The sequence below is a fragment of the Lutjanus erythropterus genome, chromosome 24 (assembly GCF_056507025.1).
Source record: "Lutjanus erythropterus isolate fLutEry1 chromosome 24, fLutEry1.hap2, whole genome shotgun sequence".
NCBI classification, from domain to species: domain Eukaryota; kingdom Metazoa; phylum Chordata; class Actinopteri; order Lutjaniformes; family Lutjanidae; genus Lutjanus; species Lutjanus erythropterus.
Genome location: NC_139340.1, coordinates 16,381,028 through 16,394,256, shown reverse-complemented (window position 1 = coordinate 16,394,256; position 13,229 = coordinate 16,381,028). Strand labels below are relative to the sequence as shown.

At 42.1% G+C, this 13,229-nt stretch overlaps 1 protein-coding gene across 1 annotated transcript in view; it reads left to right on the top strand.

Annotated features, from left to right (window-relative positions):
• Positions 1-2,892: 2,892 nt before the first annotated feature.
• Positions 2,893-13,229, top strand: part of ptgfrnb (prostaglandin F2 receptor inhibitor b) — a 65,852-nt gene continuing 55,515 nt past the window's right edge. Inside the window, exons 1-3 of the mRNA XM_084713306.1 lie at positions 2,893-3,286; positions 10,397-10,509; positions 10,654-10,912. Coding sequence (XP_084569432.1) covers positions 3,241-3,286; positions 10,397-10,509; positions 10,654-10,912 — 418 coding nt within the window. The 5' untranslated portion in view covers positions 2,893-3,240. The remainder of the gene's footprint in view (positions 3,287-10,396; positions 10,510-10,653; positions 10,913-13,229) is intronic.

The window sequence follows — 13,229 nt, the reverse complement described above, 5'->3', positions numbered from 1 at the left end:
ATCATTATTATTATTATATTAGCTGCAACATTAAAGTAAGTTTTGTACTTTGAATGCAGGACTTTTACTTTTTTATGCGCTGTGGTGTCTCTACTTTTACTTGAGTAAAAAATCTGAGTTCTTCTTCTGTGATTTTCAGTTTATTGCGCTCATGTTTTGTTTTGTTTGTTTGTTCTTCGGTCCTGATTTTGTGACAAATCACAGATTTTCCGAACACTTTTCATTCACGTGTTTCTTTTGAAAAACGCAGCAAAACTTTGCAGACGTCTCCCCCAACCTGAGGATGAAAGTGAGCGGGGAGCAGCTGTCAGGTTCGACTCCACATCAGTGGATTCTCAACAAACTTCTTAAATCCCTTTTCCCCGCCGCCGCTGTGGTTCCACTTTGTTTTCCTGTGAAGAACTGATTAAAAAGACGGTTTATTTGACAGTTTTCTTAACTTTGTACATCGTGGCATCAGTGTTCGCCTGCAGCTTTTGTCTTTTGTGATGCTGCTTCCTTACAGTAAAAACGTCTCAGGGGGAAAATTTTAACTTAACTTTGTTTTATCGACTAAAGTGCAACAAATCAGAGGCGGCAGGCAGGAAATAAAAGTCTGTTGGTCCATTAAAAAGCAGGAAAGAATCCCTGACCTGGTTAATGACTGATAGGAGAGTAGATCAGGAAGATAAGAGTGTGTGTGTGTGTGTGTGTGTGTGTGTGTGTGTGTGTGTGTGTGTGTGAACAGATGTTGTGTGAGGAACAGATGCGACCACATACAGTAGCAGGCGACACACACACACACACACACACACTCTGGCTTCATTCCTGCCTGCCACACACACACACGCACGTTTTAAAAATAGGCTCCTCGTGCATCGGAGCGGACGACCTTTGACCTCCGAGGTTACAAACCTAAAACTTCTCTGCTCCTCTGACGGGGTCGTGAACTTCGACCTGCTCACTGGTTCTGTGTAAACACACGGCGTGGGTCTGCATGTGTCGACCCTGTTAGGACGACGGTCTGCGGGGAAAATGAACAAGTTTAAAAATACCTTTTTGAGAATAAAGTCGACTTTATTCTAGAAATATCAACTTTCATTCTCAAAATTTCAACATTATTCTCGACATTTTGACTCAACATTTTGATTTTATTATTGACATTTCAACTTTATTTTGACTTTATTCTCAATATTTAAGCTTTGTGATTTGACATTTTGACTTTAATGTTGATATTTAATCTTATTCCTCTCATTTTTTTTTCCTTTTATCCACCCAAAATACTCTGCTATACCTTTGCACGTCTACTTGTGGGTGTAATTTTTTTAGCATTTTCATTATATCGTTACAATACCTCCCATTGTTTCTTATAGTTTATTACACAGTATGTGTTTTGTTCAGGTCAATGCATATAATTTTATTTATTTTGTTTGTGTATTTACAGTGAGCTTCAGCTTTATTATTTTCAGAATAAACAGACATTAACACTGAAGAGCTCCTGCAGTCAAAGTGTCATCAGACTGTTAAATGGAAACCAGTAAAATTAAAACTTTTGATGGTTTTATAAGAACCGACTGCACCGATTCAACCCAGAAATTTATTTGTCTTCAGTTCAAGGAAATCAAAGTTTACTGGAAACTGCTTTTTGTAATCGGGGTCAGGTGAGGCAGGTTCATTTACATAAAGAGTTTCTTCATTAAAGGTTCCCTGCTGAGTTTTCGACCTGTTTTCTCCGACTTGTGACGGACGCAGGTGATGTCAGACCGTCCTGCTGCCACAGGTTTCACACTGTATTCACTGATCTACAGGTGGTGGCAACGAGCCAAGACATGCAGCAGCTCACCTGCAGAGATGTGAGACACCGTGACTGCAGATGTGCGAACAAGTGCGTAAATAGTGCAGGATTTAAATTGTGAACTTAAAAAAAGTGTTTATTTGGTCAGCTCTTTGTTTGTTTACGAGAAAACTCCACAGGGAACCTTTAAGTTCCACATTAGCTTCATCAGAGCGGAGGCTATTCTTCCAGAAGTCCATGAACACAACACTTTTGCGTCTGTCCATTTAATATGTAGCAGGAGGCAACAATCAGTTTGGTTAGCTTAGCTCCAGTTGTCTCCAAATGCTAAGCTAAGCTAAGTGGCTCCAGCTACAGAGTTTCCAAAATGTTGTAATATGACTCAGTCAGACGGTCATAAAGGCTTTTTTCAACCAGGACAGAGACAAAGACAGTTCAAATAATAAAAGACATTCAGATTTATTTTGGTCCTAAACCAGTTCAACTAAGCTAACTAACATTTTAGCTAGCAAGCAAACAATGTAAAACTTTGTTTTGTTTTTTGTTTTTTTACTTTTTAGCTAGCTGTGAAACAGCTTAAATCTCAACTTTTTTGAGACATTTCAACTTAAACTTCAACTTCAACTTTGGTCTCAAGATTTCAACACTATTCTTGACATTCTGTTAACTTTTTAACTAGCTAGCAAACAGTGCAACATTTTGTTATACTGACTAGGTTCCATCAGCACTTTTAAGTCTATTTAATTCTAGTTTGCATCAATAAACTTGAATGAAACTTGAAAACCTTGATTTATCTTTGCAAACAATGTGTTGGAGTGTGTATTTTCAGACACATCTGGGGGACCCCCTTTAGTAACTCTGACGACCCCCCTAGGGCTCCCGGACCCCCTGTTGAACACCCCTGATTTAAACTGTAAGGTAGGAACCATCGTCTCAGAGGTGGTCCACACTGACCGGACTGTGTCTGGCGTGTTTATAAAGGGTACTATCTGCGTTATAAACGGTCAGAATGATGTGGGAACGTCTGTGTCTCTCCACCTGGGACCTCCCTGCTCCTTCCCTCCACCCCTCCACTCCTCCTCCAGCCCGTCACCTACACTAACTTCCGGCCACTCTCTCTCCCTCTTCTCAATCAGCGTCTCTCTCTCCGTCCCTATCAATCTCACCCTCGCTCCCACACACACACACACACACACACACACGGAATCGGTTCGGTGTCACCATGGATCTGGACTCTGGATCGGTTTTACTGGATTAGGACCCGCGGTGTGCATCGGTTTTCCTCGGCGGCTCCGCCCGGTGTGCGGCGCGGACTGACTGACTACTCACATCTGAGACTTTTATTGGATTGACCGACAGTGAGCGGCGGGAGAGGACTGCTGTTACCCCACACACACAGGACAAAGACGATCGGGGTGGAAAATAAGGAGAAAAAGGACAAGAGTGGAAAAAAGACAGCAACGAAAATGGAGAATTGTCTCCTCACACTCGTGTTGGGGCTTTTGATGCTCGGTAAGAAACGCTTCTTTGCTTGACTGTTGATAGCTAATTAACTCGGATGCATGTCTGCATTCTCCGGCGAGGAGAATCTGTTGTTGAACCCTGTTTAGAAATCTGTCAATTTAAGGTTTACTCGCTTTTCGGTGAAGGTACCTGTCTTATAAACGATCGGATTTAGCATTTTTACTATCTTGAACATCTACTAGACAGTTCGGCATGTATCCAATTCACCTTCCAGCTTGCGATTCTAATTTATTTCAGACCTTATCAACTGGTTCATACTGCTAGCTTCAGGTGTATTCTGCTGGAAGAAGTTAGGGAGTGCAACGAGCCATCAGACTCAAAAAGCCCAATTTTAAGTCTAAAGGAAGAGTCCCTTGGTTAATGGATGAAGCCGAATTAAAGTATGCGTCTAGAGCATAGGAAAAAATAATAAGGAATGTTCTTCAAGGTGTCTGAATGTGAGAACAGACAAAATTACCGAAAAATTACATGTTTTTAAACTGAGTCTGGCACGACAAATCTTCCTCCAAGAGGCTGAACTGTAAGGATCTGGACAGGTTTTCGCCTTATATTAACTGTCTACTGTGTAGAAACTACTGTAGTAATTGACTTAAGCTAGTGTGATAATTTTTCACCAAATTAAAGGTTAATCAAAACTTTTTTGGGCCAATATTGATATTAGGGAGTAAAGAAAATCAAGTATTGATCTATCAGTCACTGATCTTTATCTGTAAAATTCGAAATTACTCCAGGACAGTGAATCGGTAATTTTTCACTGGTATTTTTGAATAATTTTGAATAACTGTAAATAAAAAAACACAAACAACTTGAATTAAGAAAAAGGGTCAAATATGCATAAAATGCTGCCTGTTCAACTAAAATAAATAAATAACCCAACATAAATTCTTCTTCATACCCTTTAAAATCAGCAATTTAGTTTAGCGTCAGCGTTTCAGCAAACATAGAAATCTTCCTCATCAGTCCCACCCTGCTATTAGTCACCAGCAGTTCAGATTTGTGTCACATCATTCCTGAATTATTGGTGTCATTCAACAGCAATGCAGTTTGGTGTCCACTCTTCAACAAACACTGAAATATCCCACGTCATTCTTACGTTATTGGTATTATTCAGCAGCAGTTCAGTTCAGCGTCAGCCTTTAAAAAAAACATTAAAATATTTAACATCATTACTAAATTATTGTTATCATTCAACGGCAATCCAGTTTAGCATCAGCTTTTCAACAAACCTTAAAAAATTTATCATCTTTCATACATTCTTGGTATTATTCAACTTTCCAATACAGCAATTCAGTTTGGCGCAAATTCTTATGAAGTTGCCTTTTCAAATTTATTTAAATAAAAACAACAACAAAAAAAAAATAGTGAAGAATTAATTATTTTCAGATTGATGTGCACTGATTTTTTTTACGACAGAGTGAGAAAGAAAAGGAGGAAATAGTTGAAAGTTTGATTTGTTTCCTCAGTCAACCTCTCATTATCCAAATTCCATTAAGACCAACTGTCCAACATGAGGTGACCAGTTTTGACAGGGTCCCATTAGTCCGTTCAGGAGTCAGACCGGCCTGGCCGTCATGATTAGCCTTGTATTCCTACCAGAGTCAAACCAGGCTGGCTAATTATGAGACTGGCTGAAACCAGCGCCAGGGCAGGTTTTCACCACGGGGACAAACCAGGACATGTCCACCGGCCTACTGTACCTGAGGGCCAAACAAGCTAAACAGGCCTCACTGATACTGAAGTCGCCATATGTTTGTGGGCATAACAGTGAACGTCACAGGGGGGCCTCTCTCTCGTCTGTGTGTGTGTTTGTGTGTGTGTGTGTGTGTGTGTTGGGGGGGGGGGCTTGGCTTAAATTAGTGCAGTGTAAGATGATCAAATGTCGCCAGCTCTCCTGGGGTGTGTGGTTCTGCGCTGTAGGTGTGTGTGTTTCTGTCTCTGCAGATGGGGAAAGTGGCCGCCGTATACAAAGCGCCCCAACTAAACTGAAACGCGGAGAACGCAGACAGGGTTACAGGGTCGGGGTTACACTCCTGACAGGTTGCCAGACGTATCGTGGCCGCTTTGGCACAAAATCTGCTGTGCACACTCAAACTCCAGAGAGGACGAAGTCTCCTTCAGTGTCACCGCCGCACTTTCTGTTTCTTTTTTGTGTAACAGACTGTAGGGCATTTGCATTTTATTGTCTACGCCACAGTGACACATGACAGCTGCCATGATATTTTTATTGTGGTGCACCACAGACATGCTTGTTGTGCTTGTTGTTGCTCATACTGGTTGCAAATGGCTGTTTTGGAATTGGCAGTTTGGCTCACATGTTATCTTGTTTAATCTGTTCATGGTTTGCAGTTTTATTTGAATAGAACCAAGGCACTTTAAAGATAGAACCGTACTCTATGTAAACCCAGTTGTTCCCACCAGGAGCAAGTACTGTGGCAACCGTGGCGAGGAAAAACTTCCTTATCGAACACACGATTAAATGTTGCCTCCAGAAAGTCAGTTCAACTATTTATCAATATTTTGTTCATGCATAATGCCAGTTAACTGTTGGCTGTAAGATGTTATGCAGCCGCCCGCCGCTAGTCGGGGTTGCGGCCCGTCTCACCGTACGCCGTATGCATATACGCCCCAGTGGCCGACAAAATCCTGGATGTTTTTATCACAAAGTTAGACAGATGACGGCTCGTAAAACCACTGTCTGGTTTGGGTTGTTGTGTGACTTCCGAACTAATCCTTTAAAACGCTAAAGTCACGCAACACAAAGCAACTGATCGAGGCAGCTGTAGACCAACAACTCCCGTGTTCTGCAAGGTTTTTACCACGTGCCGAATCATGCAACGTGAATTGTGTTGATAGATTTACTCGCCCATCGTGGGATTTGACTTGCAATCCTTGTTGTTGAGCGAAATGGCTGTCTGACTAAAATACTAAATAAGCGGCTAAAATATGTTTCTCCAAACTGAGGGTGTGCCAACCGCAATGTACTTTAGTTAATACACTGCCTGTGGACAAATATGTCATACAACCCCAGTTCAAGTAATTAGATTTCCCCCTTTAATGTAGCAAAGTGGCCCTGTGTCTCTAATGGGACCACACGGGAAGTTAAGTGTCCTCGCTTGAACCCTGATTGGTGTGTTTTTATAGATCCATGAATCAAATACCAGAGAGAGCCACTTGATGCATCTGTGTGATGTGCTGATTTACTTTCATCGCTGGTGAAAGGTTGGAAGAAAAGCGTCAAAAGGACTGAATTGAAGGAACAAAGTGATTGATTTATGCTCGCCGTGTATCTCTAGAGCCATGCATTATTCACTGTGCACGCTCGTTCCCCAAAAAGGAAGAAATCTCGCCTGGTTGTTTTGACCTTTCTCCCAGCGCGACCGTCAAGTTCAAACTGTCCGTCTATCCATCTGAAGTGCACGTACCGTCAGCTTCCACCCACATTAACCTGTGCAGTTTTGGCCTCGGAACAGATGATGAGAAGCTAAAAAGCACATTTAATTTGAAGCCTTCAGTTTTTTGGCATTTATTAATGCAGTCTGCTTCTAAGTCTTACATCCCAGATTTTGCCATTTATGCAAGAGAAATATTTCATGACCCTCGGGTCGGGCCAAAGACGGCACAGTGAAGTCCGCTGAAAAAAACAGAAAAAGCAACCGGGTTGTTTCAGGGCTAATCTGGCTTCTGAAAATGAAGGGAAACCTGTGTTTTTGCAGCATTTATCATCAGAAATTTGAAGCAGAAATGAGCGGAGCTGTCAATCATATTACAGTCCAAATAAATATGAATAATTTATTCTAGTTAGATAATATATCAAGTTATATTAAGAACTATTGGACCTGATTGTATGGACCAGGGTCTGGAAACCAGCCTCTGCGTTTGTTTGTCTTTACTTACTGTGGTCTTTCAACAACAACAAAGACAACATGTCATTTTTACACACATCAAACAAAATAATATATTAATGTCTGAGCTTTGTAGGTGCTGGTAGGCTGACTTTGTTACCTAGCTAGCTGTTTGGCTCTGTTTTATGCTAAGCTAACTGGATACATCTTGAAAATTGCCAGGCCTTAAATCATTTTATGCCCCCTGGAGAAATAGCACCATTGGGAACCACTGCATCAGGAGAAATTAGTCCCAAATCCAGAGAACCTGACTCAGGACTGGAGCCTGGCAGGAGTCTTTGGGGTGGGGGGGGCAACCAGTCTTCCAAATCTAGTCACCCACCCACGCCACACAGCGCCAGCGGAGCAGGAATGTTGTCCAGATCCCGTGGACCTTCCTCGCGGTGGCGACCCCGTCCCCTCTCTGCCCGGTGACACAAAAAATCCAGTTTTTTTTCTTTTTTTTCAGACCCTTAACTTTATTATGAAACTCCGCGGGTGTCTTCAGGCTTCGTCGACTCAGCTGTGCAGTATTTGTTCCAGTAGAGACAGGCAGGCTGGAAAATTGGGTTTGAAAACCATAAATCTCAGCACCTTACCAAGCAACTTTGAGTCTCTTATTTTAGTGACGAATGGCCCCCGTCACCTACAGGGTATATTTTATATTACAGTATCTTATGATGTGATGCAGCAGGAATCTTATTGCGCCTTAAAATGTGCAAAATTCCAGAGAAGAAGCGGAAGGCGAGTTTATCAGTAGAACTTTGACTGTTGAAGACCTTTTGTGTCTTGATGACTCACAAAAACCTGTTTTTGGATTGCAGGTTTTTTTTTTTTTTCACCATCGTTGTAGCTGTCAGACAAACAAATGAGGACTCCATCAGTCTGTGGTTTAGATCAGTGTCTCCTGACACAAATAGTAAACAGGAACAGACACATACAGTAGGTTTATGTGGTACCTACTGTATTTCATTGTGACTTGTTACTTACTAAAGCAGAAAAAAGCTCCCAGTCAGCACAGCGGGCTCTCTCTCTCTCTCTCTCTCTCTCTCTCTCTCTCTCTCTCTCTCTCACACACACACACACACACACACAGCAACACCAGGCCAACTGCCAAGAACTCAAGTACTGATGGACCAAACAAGCTCTGTTTTTAAACCAAAGCTGATCCAGTTAGATTTTCTGTGTTTTTTTGCAGACACTTGAAATGCGTCAGTTTTTATGATGGAGTGAGACCATATGTCTGACTTTCTAAAGATGGTTTCAAACAATCTTTATGGCTGTAAACTTCAGTGTAAACATGCACGCTACGCTGAAAATTAGGGACTTTTCAAATACTTGATTGGTTAAAAGCAGTCCAGTTAAATTGACCAGATTTCTGAAATGAAACGGGAACATTTCCAGTTCATTGGTCAATATGCTTTTTTAATACAGACAGGGGCGTTTTGACCATTCCAGCTCTTGTGCACTGTTGAAATTGGGGACATTCCCAGGGATACCTAGAGTTGTGAACAGGCCACCAAAAATGGAGACTCCTCCCAGAAAACAGGGACGTCTGGTCCCCCTAGGTTCAGTATTAGAATTTCCTAACGTTGGGTACTTGTTGAGCAATGCCAGGCGCCAAGTTTGTGTGTTTGTGTGCCCGTTAGGTATCAAGTGTCATTTCGGTGTTGTGCATCACGATACTGAACTTGATACCGTCTTCGATACCCAAAGTGTGCACAACTTTAGCAAGTTCATCGGGTCAAAGTTGAACCAGGAAGTCAGTCTAGTTCCAGATAAGTTTAACTAACCTGGACATTTGTTTCCAGCCTGTCTGATTGTCTCTTGACCTGTTGGACCTATTTCTGCAGTGTTTCCGGTGTGTGAATATGGTGCAGGCGTGCACACAGGGTCGGTCTCGGTGGAGGTAATGACCTTATTAAGCCGATTGGGTATTGGTGATGTCGTGACCGATGCAAAACATGGTTAAGAACCCAGATATTACTGTTAAAAATGTTTAAGAAGGGGAAACCTGCCAAAAAGACAGACTGAGTGCAACTGTAGCTTCAACCCCGGCAGCGTGTCGGATCGTCCGCTGAGCTGAGCGCTCATGTCAGGTCTGAACTGGAATGTGGAGGCCTGCAGCCAGTTTTCACCAACCAGGAAGCGAAGTGTCAGTGAATGCGACCGACTCCGCGGAGCTCGGTGAGACGGGCTGTGTTGGTACACGCTTCAGTCAGCTGGAATGTCAGGAGAGTTTTTACAGCATTTAGCCTCCTTTGACTGAGGAGGACTGTAAAACCTGACGCAGCCAAACGGCATTAATTAAATGGTCAACGATGGAAAACAACTTATAGTCACCTTCAGTGTTTTGTTTTTATAATCTCACTTTCTCACTCTTGGTTTCTGCCTTCGGGGAATCTTTTAAAAAATCTTCTCGAGCGCTGACATAACCGAGGGTTGGGTTCTTGCCAAATAAAATGATGTGGGCTTGAGTGTGTGCAGAAATACATGCACACGGAGGACTGAAATTCAGGTTTTTGCACCATCATCAATACTGTTCAGCCCTACATATGTTGCAACAAGCCCTGCGTGTGTTTAAATAGAAGAAACTGTTTATATTGTTTTTCTTTACCATATATATCTGAATTCAGCCCACGTCTTCTGTAAATTCTGCTTTTAGAAGACTGATGCACTGTGTGCATGAAATCACTGGAGAGATCTGTGATGTCTCAATCTGTGGGACAGATTAGGGATCTTCTTAAGACAATAATAAGATGGAATATAAAACATTTTTGCCAATTTAGGTAGTCAGGTTTTTATATATATCAGAATTCTTACTGACTTCTCTGCAGTTGTTTGGCAGCAGCACAACTTGGACTTGTTTTTAGGCGTTATGCAAATGTTACTGTACATCTTCTTTGTCTTCTTAGTCTTCCTCTTTGTCTTCTACTTCATCTTTTTCTTACTCCTCTTCTTCGTCTTTATTTAACGTTAACAAATAGATTATAAAAATCAGAGATAACAAACATCATATGCAGAGGCTGGACCCTTAAAGTTTCTGGGGACAAATTTAGGAGGATTTGAGGGAAGTTGAAGTGGGAACATTTAAGTGGGAAACACAGAAACTGGTCTCATAATAATTTAGCTACTTAGCTACTTAGCTAATCGTGTACTTGAGTTTTTTTTCTTATTTTTAAACCTTTTTTTTTGAATCTTCTCTCTGTCCCTGAAGGTGGAAGCTTGGCCCGGGTGGTGACGGTGTCTCCTGGCCCATTAATTCGGGTGGAGGGTCAGTCGGTCTCCATCAGGTGTGATGTCCATGACTATGGGGGACCTCGCGAGCAGGTAAGTGTCCTCTATGCCTCCATTAACAGAGCGGGGTGCATGTTTCTGGACAGACAGAATGTGTCTATGCATCGTCTTGCTGAAATAAGCAGGGACGTCCCTGAAAAAGGTAACCGCTCCGTCTCATCCCGCTCCGTCCTGCAGGATTTCGAGTGGATGATGTCCAGGGATGCCAGCGGGAGCAGGATAAAGATCATCTCTACCTTTGACGCCAGCTACTCCCACCCGTCGCTGAGCAAGCGCGTGGCGTCTGGCGACATCTCGGTGGTGCGGCTGCAGGACAACGAGGTGGAGCTGAAGATAGCGGAGGTGAAGGCGCAGGACGCCGGCTTCTACTGGTGTCAGACGCCGAGCACGGACTCCGTCATCAGCGGCAACTACGAGGCGCGAGTCCAACTCACTGGTATGAGGGAGAGGTGTGTGTGTGTGTGTGTGTGTGTGTGTGTGTGTGTGTGTGTGTGTGTGTGTGTGTGTTTGTATGTGTGTGTGTGTTTTCCAGAATACAAATTTAAAGGTTTATTTGAGGGTTAAAACTAGGTTTACGCTCGTAGAAATAAAGGAGCTAACTAGAACCTTTTATAAAGGTTCCACTTGGAAACCATTAGGGTTACACCTAGAACGATCTGTGAAAGGTTCCACCCAGAAGCCCCAATAAGAGGTTCTAAAGGAGAGCCCTCCCTGGAAGGTTCTACCAAAATAGCCCTTTTATTTGCAAAGGGTTTTATCTAGAGAATCACTGTAACCATTGTATGTTTTAAGGATTTTATCTAGAACCCAGCAAAGGGGCTTCTACCAAGAACCCTTCTATATTCCGAGGGTTTCATCTAGAACCCACTAAGGAGGTTCCACTAAGAGCCCTGTTATGGTGCAAAAAATCTTACTAAGAACCCTCGCTGAAGACCTTTAAATTTTATTAATGCCAACACTCTAATTCCAATTTTTAAGGTTTTATTTATATGAAAAATGCATAATTTCAGAAATATTTTGGCTTGCTTTAATTTTTTTTAATTATACTTTTCTTTAATTACTTTGATTTACTTTAATTTCTTAACTTGTTCTTGTCCCAGACAACAATTCACAACTTCATACTAATTTAAAAATGTGTTAAAAGCCTTCAAAATCTAAAACTAACAATCCCTGTTGATAACAAAGGCATAAAAATGTGTTATTATAATCATCTTTGATTTCTGTCTATAATCAGACATAAAAAAGTGTCAGCTATACCCGTAAGGACCCCTGTCTGACCTCCTCGTTTAAAAAAAAGGCGGGAAAACTGTTCAAGCACTGGTAAACTTTCTATTTTTGACAAATGCAATAATATTTCTATCAGACGTGTCTCAACCGTAACATCGACTCTCTTCTAAATCAAAGATAAATAAGAATTATGGCTTAAACACAATATTATTTATAATGCTCATAATAGCCCGTAAAGCTACTGAGCAGCTCTGACTGTGTTGTACAGCGTTTAGTTGTGTATGAAGCTAACTGGCTGTTGGTTCATTTAACAGCTACCCCCGTGACTTACTAATGCTCTACTGACCATGTATATATCCTCCCACACACACACACACACACACACACACACTCACACTCCTGCTGGTTTTAGACAATTACTGGCTTATAATTTGGCTTTTGCACAGACACACACACACACACAGAGAACACACCGCGCACACCTCGACACACTCATCCACTCTCCCAGTCGTGGTGGGGAGCAGATGTCAGGTGGGAGTACTTGGCTTGTGTCAAATGAGGTCCGGGGAGACGGAGGTTTGGGCAGCGAGACACAAAGGCTGAGATGAGAGAATATAAATAACCGTCATATGATACGAAAAAGAACTCCACGGAGACAAATCTTGAAGTTTCAAGTATTTAATGGTCTATAATGAGTGGAAACGTTTTAAAGGCTGCATCGTATACAGTAAAATACTGTAATTTTCCTCTTCTGTCTGCTTTGCTATTATTATTTATCTAAAAATCATGTTAATATTTTATCAAAGCGGCCGTGTCCGTTTCATCCAGCCTTCTGTCTTTATACACTGTTGAGTAGGTTAATCTCCAGCAATGCATCATGGTCTAAGTTCCTTATATGTCTGCACTATTTGCGAATTTACAATAATGTTATTTTAAAGACAACGTATATATCAAGATATATGTATAATATCCAGTTTTCAGTTACCGAACCGTAAAACAATAATGGTGCTATCGTCTCAATGACTTGAAACATGAAGTCTGTTATCAGTGAACATTTTGCAGGTGCGTTTCAGTGTTTGGCAAATACAGTAAAAACATTTTGCCACGATGTTGATAAGAATCGTGGGAGAAAGGGTTGCCTCATCTAACCTGCACGCTCTGATGAGCATATCAACACACTACAGTTCAGCTAAACTGGCAAAGATAGCGCCGGTCCAGTTTTTCACCGAACCTTTCCAGCGTCGGACCAGAACACCACCACCCTCCTATTCCGGTCTTGCGTCAGGTTCATCACCGAAAACCTCAAAAACGTCTCCAGACTGCAGCCGTCACTCCCAGACTCTGTGGCTGGGTCTCCTGTTGCAGTGGATTCTGGTCCGAGTTTCCCAGTAAAGCCCTGGACGGGCTCCAGTATGTGCAGAACTCAGCTGCCGGGGTTGCAGCACATCATCACCCCCACCCTCATCCACCGTCACTGGCTCCTGGTTAGATCCCCTATCTAATTCAAAATCCTCCTCCCTGCCTAT